Genomic DNA, 12,904 nt, shown 5'->3' with positions numbered 1-12,904 from the left:
TGCCTTTTCTACAGGCAAGGAACCCCTTATTGCCTGCAACCATGGAAGATCGCTCCTGCTGCCCTGCCCTTGGAAGGCTACCAGACTCCAGAAATCTCAGCCAGGGCCCCTGCAGCATGTCCACACAGCATGTCCCACGAAAAGGGGAAGCTTGATATATACCCATAGAATTACAAACTGTCCAAACTTACAGGATCCTTAGAGATCATTTAGGTTAGTTCATATCATGGTGGTGCTGCTGTGTCACCGGTGCGCAGATTAAAAGTACAAGCTTGCGAGAGGTGAGAGGAGAGGGAGGTGCAGGAGAGCCCGATCCCCAGCAACCTCTGTAATGGCTATTTATTGAGGGGATAACAGGTGTGGGGAGTGCCCAGCAATGATGTACAAGGGCTACGTGCTCAAGGATCGCCACGTGCTCCTTTCCCACGGGCTTGACTCCCACACAAATGTTCAAGGTCCAACACCTGCTCCCTAACAAACAACCCATCTCATCTTGTTCCCAGAGCACTGAAGCTACCCGAGGGCTTGTCCGCTGGCTGCAAAACATCTCTGGGTTCCTCCATTGGAGATGAAAAACAAGTAAAGGAGGCCCTAAAAAATTAAATCAATTAACGGCAGAGCCTGTGTCTCAAAGGAGTAGGGCACCAGCCCCAGATGCCGGAGGTGGCGGGTTCAAACCCAGCCCCAGCCAAAAACTGCAAAAAAAAAAAAAAAATTAAATCAATTGCACGAAGTCACTCAGCTGGTTAATGGCAAAATGCAAGAATTCAGGTCTTTGGCCTCAATTCCAAAGTGCTTGTTTCACTATACGGAGATAAACATTCTGTGTATATAGTACATATATATATATACACGTTGTTTCAGATTTAATATAAGATACAAATGATTAAGTGACATCGTTTGCGTTTGTTAGATAAAATAAAAATACAGAACACTTCACAAATTTGCATGTCATCCCTGAGCAGAAGCCACACTGATAATTTTCTCTGTATCAACCCAATTTTAGTACATGTACTGTCAAAGTGAGCACTCTATATTTTAAATAAATATACAAACCTTGGCCAATAGACAGAATTACAGGATACTTGCATAAAATGGGGAAATGTGGTAAGTCAAAAGAAAATTATAATCAAAAACTCAGGCCAGCTCGTCATCTGGAGCTCAGCAGTTAGGGGGCCAGCCAGGTACACTGGAGCTGACAGGTTTGAAACCAGCCTGGGCCTGCCAAACAATGACAACTACAGCCAAAAAAAAAAAAAAAAAAAGACAGGCATCGTGGCAGGTGCCTGTAGTCCCAGCTACTTGGGAGGCTGAGGCAAGAGGATCACTTAAGCCCAACAGTTTGAAGTTGCTATGAGTTGTGAAGCTATGGCACTCCACCGAGGGTGACACAGTGAGACTCTGTCTGAAAAACAAACAAACAAAAAACAAAAACACTCAGGCCAGGTGTGTTGGTTCACACTTATAAACCCAGCACTGGGGAGGCTGAGACAGGAGGACTGCTTGACGACAGGAGTTTAAAACTAGCTTGGGCAATGTAGCAAGATCCCACCTGTAAAAACTCAGCTGCTTTGGATTCAACTGTGTACCCATGAAACTTGTTGTGGCATCTTTTGTGTTAACCTTTGACTTGTGACACAAGAGCCACTTACCCTCCACTCTCAGCCTTGCCCAGCTCTGGAACCAATCCTGTTCTTACGACCTCTCGCTCAGTGCCAACATCTAGCCCTCACAAACTCACAAATAATTAAATATCATCATTGACTTCAAGTGTAGGCCTGCCAATGACTGGCTGTGTGACATTAGGAAGTTTCTTACCTTCTCCCGTCTTAGTTTCCTCATCTGTAAATTGAGAATGATAGGATAACAATAACTATCTCCTGGATTGTTGCAGGAATTAAGTGAATTAATATTTAAAATGCTGAGAACAGCATTTGAGCCACGGTAAGCCATTGCTAGCTAAGTGCTACTTATTTCATGGTGGTCCTGCGTGATCTTCATGACAAACTCCTGCAGGAGACAAAGCAGCTATTATTGTTTTAACTTTACAGCAGCTATTATTGTTTTAACTTTACAGGTGCTACAGGTGCTCTTGGTTATCCAGAGGTATTAAAGAACCTCTGACTCCAGGTCTGCAGTTCTCTCTGGTTTATGCTCTTGCCTCTTGGTCCACTTAGAGGTCAGGACAGTGCTGCAGTTTCATTTCATTTGCACATATCTTTGTTTGATACGATGAGAAATTCCAAGTCAAACAGAACTCGATGCTGGGAATGGGTGCCCAACCTCCTTGGAAGGTGTGGGTTTCCTGTTCGGAGGCATACATTAGAATCCCCAAGTGAGGAGACGCTGGTCAAAAACTTGTCTCCAAAATGAATGAATAAATTAATACAAAGGAAGGACAAAGGAACTGTGATTATTCAGCATTGACTGAGAGTACAACCAAACCTTACTCATTAGAAGTGATTTGAGGCCGGGTACATGGCTCACGCCTGTAAGCCTAGGACTCTGGGAGAGTGAAGCGAAAGGATTGTTTGAGGCTAGGAGTTCAAGACCAACAAGCAAGTCTCTACTAACAGTAGAAAAATTAGCTGGGCATATAGCAAGTGCCAGTAGTCTCAGCTACTCGGGAGGCCGAGAAAAGAGGATCGCTTGAGCCCAAGAGTTTGAGGTTGCTGTGAGCTATGACGCCAGAGCACTCTTCCCCAGGGTGAGAGAGTGACAAGGTCTCAAAAAATAAAAAAAAGGGATCTGACTATTAATATCTCTAATTCTATAAAGCTGTGTTGGAAGAGAAACTAAATTCATCAGGAGAATCAGTGACTGCTGCTTAGATGGGGATTACGCGTTAAACAGTCATTAATATCAAAGAGCTGTGTGGTTTTTTCTTCCCTAGTAGGCAGATTAGAGAGGAAAGGCCAGTCCTGAGGGCAGCATCTACCTAACCACACTATAAATTTTCTGAGCAGCTCCCTTGTCTCCCAATTAGTTATATAACCCAGGAGACACCCACTCTTATTTTCCCATCCTTCTGAAACACCCTCCCAGAACACACACACTTTTCCATGAACAAAGCTGAGAAGGTGGGAAGGTGACCGGTGACCTTCGGGACATGAAAGTGTATCGCGAGAAAGATGAGAGTCCTTCCTCACCCCGATCCCTTCGACAACCCCACTCCAGAAACACTCTCCTAGCACTTTTTTTTTTTTTTTTTTTGTGGTTTTTAGCCGGGGCTGGGTTTGAACCCGCCACCTCCAGCATAGGGGATCAGCGCCCTACTCCTTGAGCCACAGGCGCCGCCCCTCTCCTAGCACTTTTAAAAGGAAAGTGTCATTTTCTGAAGATAAGATCCTTTATTCCAGGACAAAGACTTAATTTGAAACATTTTCCAGAACTCTACTTAGAACACAGTTGACGGCTTTATTTTTGGACAAACTCGATCCACGTGAGTCCCAGGACGTCTTGCTGTCTTGGTTTGCCTCCAGGGTCACTGACCACACTTCTTCCTGGCCTCCTCACCTTCTCTCACTGCGTTCACTCTCTGAATGACCTTAAGAAGCCCAAGGCTCTTGTTTGCAATTATACACTGAAAGCTGCCCCAGGTCCCGTCCTGGCTCTGCTACTCAAGTCCAGATCTGAATATTGTGTCGCTTACTCAGCACAGGCACTTGGAAGACTAGTAGGCATCTCAAATTTAGCATGTCCAAGAGTGACCCCTGGATGCCCCTTCAGACCTGTTCCTGCCCGGTGTTCCCTTAATCAGCAAATAGCCACTCCATTCACCCAGTTGCTCAGAACAAACATATTAGAGTCTGTCTCAATTTTCACATCTTAACCGGCAGCAAATCCTTCTGTCTTCACCTTGAAAATAGACCGTCCATCCACTGTCACCACTGTGGGCCAAGCCACTCTTCATCCAGACTGTTAAGGCACCTGCAAAGTAGCTCCTGCTTCCACCCTAGCACTCTGGACGTTTCCTGGAGTCGCTCCCTCACTTCGGGAAGATGTCTGACTGTCCATCTGACCCACAGCCTTCCTCCCTCCCTCCATCCTTTCCACATCTCATCCTATGCTACTGGTTGGAGTGTGTCCCCTAAAAGGATACACTGAAGTCCTCACCCCCTCACCTGTGAATGTGGCCTCATTTGGGTCTTTGTAAATGTAATCAAGTTGCAATGAAGCCGTTAGGGTCGGCTCGCATCCAATGTGACCGCTGTCCTTATCAGAAGAGAAGGGACACACGCAGAGAGGGAAGCGCCACGTGAAGACAGGCACACAGGGAGGAGACAGCCAAAATGCTAGCTGCAAGCCGAGGAACCCCAGTGGTTGCTGGCCAGCAGCAGAAGAGGCAGGGAGGGCTTCTACCTGGAGTCTCAGAAGCAGCAGGGCTCTGCCTGTACTTTTACTTTGGATTTCAAGCCTCCAGATTGTGAGGAAATAAACTTCTGTGGTTTTAAGCCTCCTTGTTCATGACACTTCGTTACAGTGGCAACGGGAAACATATACATCCTGATTAATGCTTATTCGTGCTACTTAGCACTTCTTGAAATTATTATTATTATTATTATTATTGTTATTTGAGACAGAGCCTCAAGCTATTGCCCTGAGTAGAGTGCTGTGGCATCACAGCTCACAGCAACCTCAAACTCCTGAGTTTAAGCAATTCTTTTGCCTCAGCCTCCCAAGTAGCTGGGACTACAGGTGCCTGCCACAACACCCAGATATTTTTTGGTTGTAGTTGTCATTGTTGTTTGGCAGGCGTGGGCTGGTTTCAAACCCTCCAGCTCTGGTGTATGTGCCTGGCGCCTTAGCTGCTTGAGCTACAGGTGTCCCCCTTCTTGAAATTATTTTATCTTTTTTTGTTGTTTGGGATTCATTAAAGGTACAGAGGATTAGGTTACACTGATTGCATTTGTTAGGTGGAATCTCTCTGATAATTGTGTCCCTCCCCCAAGAGGTGTGCCATACACCATGACTCCCATCCCCCTCCCTCCTCCCCTCTCCTGGCTCCCTCATTTCCCTACACCCCCTTGTATTAGCTCATCTACTGCCTTCATATTAGAATAGAATACACGGCATTCTTGCTTCTCCATTCTTGTGATGCTTTAATAAGAAGAATGTGTTCCACCACCATCCAGGTTAATACAAAAGATGTAAAGTATCCATCTTTTTTAGTGGCTGAATAGTATTCCATGGTATACATATACCACAGCTTGTTAATTCATTGCTGGGTTGGTGGGCATTTAGGTTGTTTCCACAATTTGGCAATTGTAAATTGAGCTGCAATAAACAGTCTAGTGCAAATGTCCTTATGATGAAATGATTTTTATTCTTCTGGTTAGATGCCTAGTGATAGGATTGCAGGATCAAATGCAATGTCTAACTTGAGTTCTTTGAGGATTCTCCATACTTCCTTCTAAAAAGGTTGCATTAGTTTGCAGTCGCCCCAGCAGTGTAAAAGTGTTCCCTTCTCTCCACATCCATGCCAGCGTCTGCAGCTTTGAGACTTTGTGATGTGGGCCATTCTCACTGGGGTTAGGTGATATCTCAGGGTGGTTTTGATTTGCATTTCTCTTATGATGAGTGATGAGGAGCATATTTTCATATGCTTGTTAGCCATCCATCCATCTTCTTTAGAGAAGGTTCTATTCATGTCTCTCACCCAGTGATACAAAAGATTGTTGCAGAGGTCCTCAAACTTTTTAAACAGAGGGCCGGTTCACTGTCCCTCAGACCATTGGAGGGCCGGACTATAGTTTAAAAAAAAAACTATGAACAAATTCCTATGCACACTGCACATATCTTATTTTGAAGTAAAAAAACAAAACAGGAACAAATACAATCACACCACCTCATGTGGAGTTTGAAGACCCCTGGACATTGTTGGGTCCTTTTTTGGTGATTAATTTGAGCTCTCTGTAGATCCTAATTATCCAGCTTTTGTCTGATTCATAATAGACAAATATCTTCTCCCATTCTGAAAGTTGTCTATTTGCTTTGGTTGTTGTCTCAAATTATTACATCTTTACTTGTTTGTGTATTGCCCGTCCTTTCCATTTGATTATGAGCACCACAAACCAAGGGGTTTACAGCCTTGTCTAGGAAAAACCAACACACCTCAGGACTTGTCTCCCTCCTCACCAGGTCTCTCTCTTTTGCCCTCAAACTTTTTCTTGTCTTTAAGGACCAGCGATTATTGTGTATGTCGAACATACAGGTGAAGATCCTAAGTACTTCAAAACATTCCTTATTTGTACTCATCAAAAATGAGGCATTTTCTTATAATTCTTTTTTCAATTATAAAGATTTCTGAACTAAGTTTACTCTCTGTCTCCAAGGAATAAACTAAGACAGAAAAGTGCTACATGGTCTTAATTAGAGAATCAATGTCATTGTGTTTCTGTCCCTTACCTTTCTAGAAATCTGTTTTGCCCTCGTGCCTCAATGAATGTCTTTAGTCCTCCCAGAAGGAAAACTCTTTCATAAGATGTAAAAGAACCTCTTGTTAGACTGAAGATTAAATTAGCATGGATCAAGGCTCTGGTGTTCAACAAAACAGCAGCAACAAATCAATATTTATGCTTTAACATTTGCTCCTGACATTGAACAAAAATAAGGAAGTAATCAAAAGTCAGTAAGTGCCTGCGATTTTGTACTTTCTAGGAACACTCAATCAATAAACTCAGTGGCCCTGATTCCACATAAATGCTGAAAATGAAGTGCTGTGGTCAATGTTTGTCGCTAAGTGGGTCTTGCGTTAGTGATTGACTGTTTTCATGCCTCAGTTTCATGCCTTGAAGCATTACACGCCTTCCAGCTTCCCCTCTTGCTGAAGTGGAAGAGCATCGCTTCCAAAAATTTAAAGCATTTTAGAAGACAAGGCAAATGTCACTGGGTCAGAACAGATGTCTGCCCAATTCACACTTGAAGAGAAGCCTTTTCCTCTTACAAGGCTCTCTGTTAGGTACGAAGAGAAAAACTGAAAGTCAGTGGAATGAACTGACTGTGGGCCTTGGGTTTGTAGGATTGCAGTTTGTGCTTTGGGAAGCCAATGATGGCAGCATGTTAGCAACCCACCAATTAGATGCCCACTGCTTGTGCCTGGCCCCAACTCAAAACAGGAAAAATATTCTTTTAAAAAAAAATTTTTTTTTTTTGAGATAGAGTCTAGCTCCATCACCCCATAGAGTGCAATGGCATGGTCACAGCTCACTGCAACCTCAGGCTCCTGGACTCACGCAATCCTCCTGACTCAGCCTCCCGAGTAGCTGGGACTACAGGCCTGTGCCACATGCCTGGATAATTTTTCTATTTTTTCCCTCTTGCTCAGTCTGGTCTCAAACTCCTGAACTCAAATGATCCTACTGCCTTGGCCTTCCAGAGTGCTAGGATTACAGGCATGAGCCACCACACCCAACCAGGAAAAACATTCTTAATAGGTTTAGGAAAACTGTTACATCATTTAATGAGTAAGTATATGTTCACTATTTTGTCCATAAATTGTCTGTGTGTGTATATATATATATATATATATTCTTTCAAACACAAAACCACAGTGCTATAATCACACTTAAAATTTATCAATTATTTCTTATAAAATATTGTCTCTATTCCACTCTGGTTGTCTCATAAATGTTTACTTGCTTGTATGAATTACGTTTTAAACAGATGCTAATTTACTGCAGCAGATGTTTGTAATAATGTACCTTGGCTGGGAGAGAGCCAAGAGGCAAAAGCTGAAGTTGCTTCCTGAGCCTTCAAGACTGATATCTTGGGTACAAAAAAGTGAACGGATTATTTGAAATGACTTTATCCGTCCATGTTCTGCCTTATGATACCAAATACTGCATTTCTGACTTGCCAGGAGCATTTTAATACTGCATTTTACAAGCTGAATTCATGCCAGCTTCTCTCTGGGCACCAAATTAAGTGTTATCCCCCCACCCCACCCAGTCTACGCTGCCTGCACTTTATCAAGCAGGTCCCTAAGCTTAAGAGAGCCTTGCACTCAACTGAAGCCCCATCACCATCTTGAACTTTGCAAACTAGAATGTGTGTTTTTTTTTTTTTTTTGGTGAAGGCCTGGAGTTTCATAGGGAAGAAAGGAACTGGTCAGGATTGAGGAGTGGATAAAATGTGAGCCAGGTTGAGCTGGCTCCAGTGCGAGGTTGCATAACAGCAATAGCTGCCTTTCAACCAAATCTAAGCAAAAACGGTAGATGAGGAATTTCAAAACGTTTGAGGACACCAGGATACATCCAGATTAAATATGTAGCACACAAAAACACCACTTGAGTAAATAATGAGACAAGCAAAACAACTAAAGGCTGATAGTATAAATATGTCACACACACACACAGCCTGACCCTGTGGTTATGCGTCTACACAACAGGGTGGACCCGGGTGGTGCACATAAGCAGTACCAAAAAAATAAAATAAAAACAAAAAAAAGTATTATCTTCTCCTTTCTCCAGCCAATCAGATAAGAAATGTAACAAGCTGTGGGATTTTGATTCTTTTTGAAATTTAATATATCGAAATTTTTAAAAAGCCCTAGAAAGATCAAAAAAGTGAATCTTGCAGGATTTAAGTACAAGGACGTTTACGAAACACACTTGGGACTGCGGAGAAGTGGAAGGCATTTGGAATTTTGCAGAAGAATCAGAGATGGCCTCGCATCGGTGGCAGCCGCCCTCCGTCGCCGAGGTCCCCAGCCACGCGGCCCCCGCCCGGGCCACCTCCCGGACCGACACGTTGACACTGGGGGCTGGACCAGGCGCTGGCTGGGGATGCTCCACGCGCCCGCCCAGGGCTTTCCGGGAGGCTCGGAGAGGTCCCACCGGGGCTCTCCAGGGTCGGGCTACTGTCACCTCCTTAGAAGGCTCTCCGGGGACGTGGCGAGCGGGAGGAGAGGGGACCCTGCCCGGAGGGGGCAGGTGCACGGAGCAGGGAGCGGTGCCGCGGGGCAGAGCCACCCAAGGCCGAAATAGAGAGGAAGAGCTGGCAGGAGGAGGACAGGGGGTAGGGGTCCCCGCTAAAGTCTGGCACAAGCCGGGTGTCCCCCCGGCCGGACTCACTCACCATCCTCCAGCGCTTCGCGCACCAGCAGAAGTCCGAGCAGCAGCCAGAGCTTCATCTTCGGGGCCGGGGCCGGGGGTGGGGGCCCGGGGCGCAGGGACACGCGGCGGGCGAGGGGCGGGCGCCTGGGACGCCACAGCTGGAGGATTCGGTTTCCCGGGGAGGAACCCAGTTTGGGGGGAAACTTGTGGATTTTTTAAATTCCCTGCGCGCTGTGCTCTCTCCTGCCCCCTGGCGGGGCCGGGGTGCGCCGCGCTTGTTCCCAGCGCAGGGAGGCGGGGCTGCGAGCGAGACCTGGACGGTTCAGTGTGACCGTCACTCCTTGAACTTCTCCGAGGCTCGGCGTCGAGAAGGTCTGGTATCATCCTGCGGGTACTGATCGGGTCACATTTAAACATGATTGTCCAAATATCACCAGCGCTCGCCCCGCCTGCTCAAGCAGAGTCTTAGTGCTCTGTAAAAAGTGCCCTAAATATTTTTGCTCACTCGCGCTCAGTAACAGGACCGTTGTCCCTGGTTCGTGCTGCTCCTCCGTGTCTGGCCAGAGATGGGCTCTGCGCCCAGCCCTGTACCTGGTGCCAGGTGGCAAGGACAGATTCATTCCGGGAGTAAAGTGTGCACCAGCTCTCCCCACTTTGCCATCATCACCGAGCTTCACTCCCCGGGCTGAGGGCTCCTGTCTCATCAGGAGCGTGGTCCCCGGTCCTGATGGGTCCCCCTGCCCTTCTTGTACTTCAATCCATCCTCTCTTTACCAGTTGGATCTATTTTCAAATGAAACCCCAGAAAATCTCACCCTGCTCAAACCCTTCAAAGGCTGTCCAGCAAGGTTGGGATTCTAGAAAGCTTGGGCCGTGAGTCGCCTCTCTGCTGGCCGTGCTCCCTCCCTGCCCTCCAGGCCTCACACGTCCAGCACCGCCTGTCCAACCCCTCCACACACCCCCACCCAACACCCAGCCACCAGGGTCCACTGCCTCTGCTTTCCCTCTGCCTCCAATCGTCCCCTCAGTGTTACCACCTGCCTGCCCTCTGTGGCTTCACTCATCCTGTATGGTTTAGCTGGGACCTCACCTCCTCACCCCAGCACTCCTCTAGTATGGATACCTCTGTCAGCTCTACCAATAAAATTTAGCATTTAGCTGTGTATCTGTTTATGCTTTTCTCCTGCACAATTTTTATAAGTTCAAGGGCAGGAAATGTGTCTTTAATTAAAGTTTGTATTCCACCACCAGTTCCTGAAAAATAATAGTTACTCATTAGGAATTTACTGTGCTCCATCCAAGCAGAGGGTTAGGTCCTTAACCTGTGTTTGTTCTTTATCCTACCAACAAGGCTGCGAAGTAGTAACATTATTATCCCCATTTTATGGATGAAGATGCCCAGAGTCAAACTTGTGGCTGGTCATAATCTCAGTCTCTTCATTTCTAAAATGAGAATAATGGGCCGGGCGTGGTGGCTCATGCTTGTAATCCTAGCACTCTGGGAGGTCCAGGGGGGGTGGATTGAGCCAGGGCCCAGCTGGGGCTCACAAGTTCAAGACCAGCCTGAGCAAAAAGTGAGACCCTCGCCTCTACTAAAAATAGAAAAAACTGAGCTTGAGCCTGAGTTGGAGGTTGCTGTGAGCTGTGACGCCATGGCTCTACCCAGGGTGACAGCTTGAGACCCTGTCTCAAAATTTAAAGAAATGAGAGTAATGGTACTTATCTCACATACTTGTTTTGAAGATTCAATGAATATATTAAATGAATTAACATGTATAAAATAAGGCAGGGGTGTCCAACGTGCAGCTTGAGGGCCACATGCTGATTTTGTGAGGACTTTTTTTTTTTTTGCTTCTCTGCGATGTTGGATATCACAAAAAATATGCATGGACCTTTTTTTGGCTAATCAACTTTTTTTAGTGTTTGTGTATTTAATGTGTAGCCCAAGACAACCCTTTTTCTTCCATTGTGTGGCAGAGAAAAAAGATTGGACAACCCTGACCTAGAACAATGCCAAATTGCCCAGCATGTAGGAAACACCGTATGAGTGTTACGGAAGTGGAAAACATATTTACTAAATGGTGACAATGATAACCGATAATAACGAATGTTTTACAAGTGCTATGTGAAGTTAGGACTGTGTGAAGCATTTTATGCCTTATCTGATTGTATCTAACTTATACTGGGAGGTTAAATGAATCAACACAGTAAATGAGTTAATACATGTAGAACTCTTAGAACCCTGACACATTATAAGCCTTTCATTAACTGTAGTGAATTTCATAGCAAAAATTATCCCAATTATTTTAGATGAGAAAAGTGAGACATCATGAACTCATGAAATTTGCCCAGGGTCACACAGGGTCCTAATGAATATCCTGTGTTAAGCTGTTTTAAATATTGCACAAATTTTCTTCTAATCCTTTGCTTATGCTTTAGTTTTGTTAATAGTGTGTTTCTTCAAGAAATTATAACAAATATTTATGCAGTTCATGTCTCAGTAACTTCCTTCATGGCTTCTGGGTTTTATCGCTCCTTAGGCAGGCTTTCTCTGTCTTTTTTTTTTTTTTATTGTTAAATCATAGCTGTGTACATTAGTGCAATCGGCTTTCTCTGTCTTAATTATCTATTTTACGTTTTCATGTAAAAGTTTTATAATTTTGCTTCTCGTATTTGGTCTATAGATCCAGCTACACTTTATTTTTGGTATCATGGGTTAGAAAACCAATTTTATATGTTTCCAGTTACATTGTCAATGTTACACAGTCATTTGCTATATGGCTATTGCTTTTTCCATCTTTTTAAACTGGTTTTCAGTATGCATTGAATTATATACGTACCTGTATCTGTTTCTATTCTATTTTATTCTATTGATCTCTGTGTCTGTGCCTATGCAAATACCACACAGCATTACTTGGTGCGAGTTAATAGTCTGTTTAGATATTTGTTTGGGGAAGGGATGACACCTCCCCCCCCCCCAGCATTGCTCTTTTGTTAATTATCCTCATTCATTTTCTCTTCCAGATGAAAACTGGAATCAGCTTGTCAATCTCCATAGAAAGTTTATTGTTTTGGTTATGATTGCATTTAATTTATGTTTTTGAAAAGAATGGATATATATATTTATTTATTTATTTTTAGAGACAGAGTCTCACTTTGTCACTCTTGGTAGAGTGCTATCGCATTACAGCTCACAGCAACCTCCAGCTCTTGGGCTTAGGCGATTCTCTTGCTTCAGCCTCCCGAGTAGCTGGACTACAGGCACCTGCCACAATGTCCAGCTATTTTTTTGTTGCAGTTTGGCCGGGGCCGGGTTTGAACCAGGCACCTTCGGTATATGGGGCCAGCACCCTACCCACTGAGCCACAGGCGCGACCTCATTTTTTTTTTTTTTGAGACAGAGTCTCACTATGTCATCCTTGGTAGAGTGCCATGGCATCACAGCTCACAGCAACCTCAAACTCTTGGGCTTAAGTGATTCTCTTGCCTCAGTCTCCCAAGTAGCTGGGACTACAGGTGCCCACCACAACGCCCGGCTATTTTTTGGTTGTAGTTGTCACTGTTGTTTAGCAGGCCAGGGCTGGGCTCAAACCCACCACCTTCGGTGTATGTGGCCGGTGCCCTGCTCACTAAACTACGGGTGCCGAGTCAGAATGGGTACATTTATACTACCAAGGCTTCCCATCCAGGAATGTCGTAGTGTTACGGATCTTTTCATTTATTCACGTCTTTGTCTACGTACCCCTTATACTTTTTAATTGGCTAGTGCTGGTATTTAAACAACAATATTGGAATTCTGCATTCCAAAGCCCCTCTTCTATCAAATATACTTATATAGTTAAAGTGATG

At 44.8% G+C, this 12,904-nt stretch overlaps 1 protein-coding gene and 1 non-coding gene across 2 annotated transcripts in view; both read right to left on the bottom strand.

Moving 5' to 3' along the window:
- PDGFRL (platelet derived growth factor receptor like) overlaps positions 1 to 9,265 on the bottom strand; it is a 59,431-nt gene extending 50,166 nt beyond the window's left edge. Inside the window, exon 1 of the mRNA XM_053578270.1 lies at positions 9,079 to 9,265. Within this exon, the coding sequence (XP_053434245.1) occupies positions 9,079 to 9,133 (55 nt within the window). The 5' untranslated portion in view covers positions 9,134 to 9,265. The remainder of the gene's footprint in view (positions 1 to 9,078) is intronic.
- Positions 921 to 1,030, bottom strand: LOC128576644 (U6 spliceosomal RNA). The gene has a single exon (XR_008377473.1). It is a non-coding gene; the product is annotated as a U6 spliceosomal RNA (small nuclear RNA).
- Positions 9,266 to 12,904: the final 3,639 nt, after the last annotated feature.

This window comes from Nycticebus coucang, chromosome 24 (genome assembly GCF_027406575.1).
Source record: "Nycticebus coucang isolate mNycCou1 chromosome 24, mNycCou1.pri, whole genome shotgun sequence".
Classification (NCBI taxonomy): domain Eukaryota; kingdom Metazoa; phylum Chordata; class Mammalia; order Primates; family Lorisidae; genus Nycticebus; species Nycticebus coucang.
Note: the sequence above shows the minus strand (reverse complement) of the source record. Positions and strands in the feature narration are given on the sequence as shown.